We start from the raw sequence: 4,307 nt of genomic DNA, 5'->3' as shown, positions 1-4,307 counted from the left end.
TTGGAAGATAGACACTTAAATATAGTTGAAGATTTGTTCGTTACTCTAGTTTGGAGGGTGCTAGACAATTAAACTTTATTTTCGATGATTTTCTTATTTCTTGGTATTAAGTCTTAACTACTTCGTCAAGAGCAATGATCCGTGAGTAGTACTAGATTTGGCTAGATTTTCACAGCATCAATTGGTCTCTTTCCTTCTTGGTAGTATTGGAAGTAAGTTGCAGTATAGTCCTTCACTTTCTTGTATAATCTTGGTCTTTTATCATCAATTAGCTCCTCAACAGGCTCGATGTCTCTTCCGGATTCTGGGCTACAGAACATAGCCACAGTGATCCTCTCCTTCTCCGAGTTTGTCGCAGCTCTGTGCACCGGGCTCTTAAGAAGTCCATTACTCATTATCTGCAAAATAGTAGATATTGTTATCAAGACTAGGAACAGAAGTTGGTTCCATGAGATCTCAGGTTTAAATTCCAGCAGAGACAAAAACATTAGGTGATTTCTATCCTGTGGAATTAGTCGAGGTGCACGCAAGCTGGCCCTGACACCACTATTTAAAAAAAAAAAAAAAAAAAGAGGCTACAGAACAAAAGTTAAATTTGAAGTATATACTTAAAAGATTAGGATCATTTTAGTACCTCTACTTGATCTCCAATGTTGACAAGAAGAGCATAAGGCATGATGGGAACTCGGTACCATTTGTCGTCTTTCAGTACTTGAAGACCTTCAACTTCTTTATCTTGTAAGAGAATGGTAACAGCCGATCCATCCGCATGGGGTTTGAGGCCATGAACAAGCTCAGGCCTCGGACATGGAGGATAAAAGTTAAATCTTGCATACATTACTGGTTTGTCTCCGTATTGTCTCAGAAATCGATCATCCGGTAAGTTCAAAGACCTTGCTATAGACTTGAGGAGTTGCTCTGCTATCAGTTTTAATCTTCTGCTATATTCTTCCAAAATTTCCCTTTGAAAGAAACAGAGATAAGTGCTCAATATTATGAGAAATTGACATAAATAGCCGCTAATCAAAATAATAGCCAACAAACATATTTTTTTTTTTTTTTTTGTATATTAGTGTATAATATACAAAAAAATACACTTTTTAAACACAAATTAGTGTATATTTTGCCCCGACATTATGCATTGAAGTTTAAACATTTGTACTTTGAACATTGTATTAAGTTGCTGTTATTTCCAAAGTGAAGACAGAAATATACCTAAGTGACTTTGGATTTTCAGGCCAATACTTGAGCTTGCGCTCGTCTTCTGGATGAACCAGGAGATACAGTCGGTCACTCCAATCAAGGGTTTGATTTTCGTATAGAACCATGTCATTTCCATATCCGTCGATATCATCTGCTACTCTGCCATATTTTTGCTTCTCTTCCATTGAAAGGTCAAAGAATTCTCTTGAAACTTTATTCACTTCATCGATGAAGGATTCTTCAATTCCATGGTTTATTGCCTGAAAGTTCATGCCTTGTCTTAGAATGCCAAAAGTACTCAAAAGAGCTCTGACTAATGGTGTGTTTAGTATGGAGGAAAACATTCTCATGTTTAGTTGGTCAAAATGTTGTGGAAAATATTTTTTCTAGGAAAACAAGTTTCTTAAAATCGAGGAAAATGACTTCTCTAATGGAAGTAGGAAAAACAAATTGCATAAGTGATATTCCAAGTTTATTATTTCCTCCCAACCCCCCACCCCGAAGTCTTCACCATCCTGCTCCCGCTACCCCCGAACCCCCACTCCCCACTCCATCCTACCCCATAGGCGTTCTGTTAGGTTACAGATAAATGCTCTTGGGATAATATTTTCTTGCTTGCTTACAAAACACTAAAAAATAAGTAAGAAACCCACTTATTTTGCCAAGAAAACATTTTCTAGGAAAGCATTTTCCTTCATGCCAAACACACCCTAAAGATGCATTTTCGCAATATACAAATCTTGTATGCAAAAAGTTTCGTGGTATGGTGAATGAGGTTTCAGTTAAATGCTCAAACCTGAAAGCAACCCCATGAGCTAAGGGCTGATTGAAGTTTTCCAAGTTCCTCTTTCCCACAAGCTGCTGAAGAAGTCAAAGCCTTCAGATCAACGACCGGTATGTCCGTTGTCGGAACATCATCATCTATGGTTCCAAATTGAAAGTCTTTGCATACATATTTATCCGGTATTTCATCTCCATCTTTCACCATATCTTGAACTGGTTTGCAGTCTATATCTGCTGTAATTGGAGATAGTCCAGCCATATCATGTGAATATAGTAAGAGTCTCTGCAGATATATAGGGATAGCGTCTAGCAGTGATATTGATTGTTACTCGGTACCTCTGCTGTTGTGGGGCAGCAGGTACTCCGTGGATTAGTCGAGGTGCGTGCAAGCTGGCCCGACACCCCGGTTATCAAGAAAAAAAAATTGATATTGATTGTTATCAGAATTGTGTCCTCTTGTTTTATATTAATGAGCTCATCTCATCAAGGTGAGATCAGAGATGTACATGTTGTTTCTTCACTTTCGTATTGCTAAATGTGGCAATTTATTATATGAATTGCCACATCAAGGAAGTAGTTCACATGCTAGGCTGCTAAATATGGCAGTATGTACATCATCTGCTAAACTTATCCAGTGGATATCTTGGCTGTTTATCTAGCTTACAGCCAAAGGTTACCTGTTTCTGGAAAGTGGTGTACCATAGAGCATACAACTTTTGATTGACCATTTGACCTGCGTGGAGCGGAAAGGATACCGATAATTCATATATTTAATCCGAACTAATTGAGGTTGAGGCACAGTTGATTGATAGAGGACAATCTAAGGTTCTCTAAGTTCAAGTTAGTAATGTTCTAAACTATGCGACTGTCCAAGTTTTGGTGGACGAAATTATCCGGTATTTATGCTAGTGGGAGACAGCAGGTATTCTGTAAAATTAGTGAGGTGCGCGCAAGTTGACCGGTACACTACAGTTATAGAAAGAAAATGTCTAAACTTGTTGTAAACAAAATGCACCATAGTTAATTTTTTTTGAATTAGCTAATACCTTGAATAATATTAAACCATACGATGAAGTACTTGCAGTTGCTGCAAAACAGATCATTAGATCATTTATTATCTCCACTCCATCATTTACGTTGACAAAGAGAGCACAGGGAAGGATGATATTCAATATCTGCAAAAGTTGTAATTTTCCTTTCTACAAGGTTTCAGCAAATTATCCAAAACGCCAGTTTTGCATTAATAGGTAATGTGAATTTGATGAAAATGGAGGGGGCATTTCCAGGAGTATTAAGCTTTCCACATGTTATAATGATATTAAGCTTAAAAAAATCTGATGTTTCTATACATAGGTGTTACAGATCTTATATACTAGGATATCACTTAAAAATTAACTACTAACTTTTTTTCCTATATTAAGCATGAATGGTTAACCTGATGTAAAAGAATAAGTGATTTACCACAACCACTAGAAGACATTCTTTTTCCGAATAAAGTAAAAAATATAAACTTTTACAATTTAAATTGGAATTTGTATTTTTAGTCCTTGCGATATCTAGCTAAATATTTTAATATCAATTGATTGAAGCGTCAATTTTGATCCCTCTGCTTATGAATTTTCCAAAGTTTAAGCATGAATGATGAACCTGAAGTTAAAAGGATAAGTGACTTACCACAACCTCTAGAACACATTTTTTTCTTCCGAATTAAGGGGTCGTTTGGTAGTTGGTTGGAGTTATGCAGGTATTAATAATACTATATAAGTTATGAGGGAATCTACGTATTATTTTATGCAGATATTAGAAATACTTGTATACGTTATGAGGGAATCTATGTATTATTTATGCAAGGATTAGTTACGGATGGTTTAATTATTCATGTATTAATTATTTCACCCCCGACCTATATAAAATATTATATAGCTTCCTTCGTAATTTATACATCTATTAGTTATGCAGGTTTATAAATTGCAAATAAAAAACCGTATTAATTTTATACATGAATAACTCACCTCTTAACCAACTACCACACAAGGTACCCCCTTTATCCCATTTTATATGAGGGTGATTGACCCGACACGAAGTTTAAGAATTAAAGAAAGACTTTTGAAATTTGTGGTCTAAAACAAAATCATAGAAATTTGTGTGGCTAGAAATCGTTTTATTACGGCTAGAAGAGAAATTTTAATTTGAATTGCTACTAAATATAAAAATATGTCATTATTTTTGCAACTGACTAAAAAAGAAAGAGTGTCATATAAATTGGAAACGGAGGGAATATTACTTATGCAGGCTTTAATACCTGCATAACTCACCTCCAA

The 4,307-nt window shown here is 35.6% G+C and overlaps 1 protein-coding gene across 1 annotated transcript; it reads right to left on the bottom strand.

The window, feature by feature from the left end:
- Positions 1–2,496, bottom strand: LOC132603106 (protein SRG1). The gene is made up of 4 exons (XM_060315999.1): positions 2,000–2,496; positions 1,216–1,463; positions 635–962; positions 1–398 (listed from the first exon to the last, which is right to left on the bottom strand). The coding sequence occupies exons 1-4, from the start codon at positions 2,243–2,245 to the stop codon at positions 162–164; spliced, it is 1,059 nt and encodes a 352-aa protein (XP_060171982.1). The 5' UTR covers positions 2,246–2,496; the 3' UTR covers positions 1–161.
- Positions 2,497–4,307: the final 1,811 nt, after the last annotated feature.

This window comes from Lycium barbarum, chromosome 7, assembly GCF_019175385.1.
Source record: "Lycium barbarum isolate Lr01 chromosome 7, ASM1917538v2, whole genome shotgun sequence".
NCBI classification, from domain to species: domain Eukaryota; kingdom Viridiplantae; phylum Streptophyta; class Magnoliopsida; order Solanales; family Solanaceae; genus Lycium; species Lycium barbarum.
The sequence above is the reverse complement of the archived record's forward strand: the minus strand, read 5'-3'. Positions and strand labels throughout refer to the sequence as shown.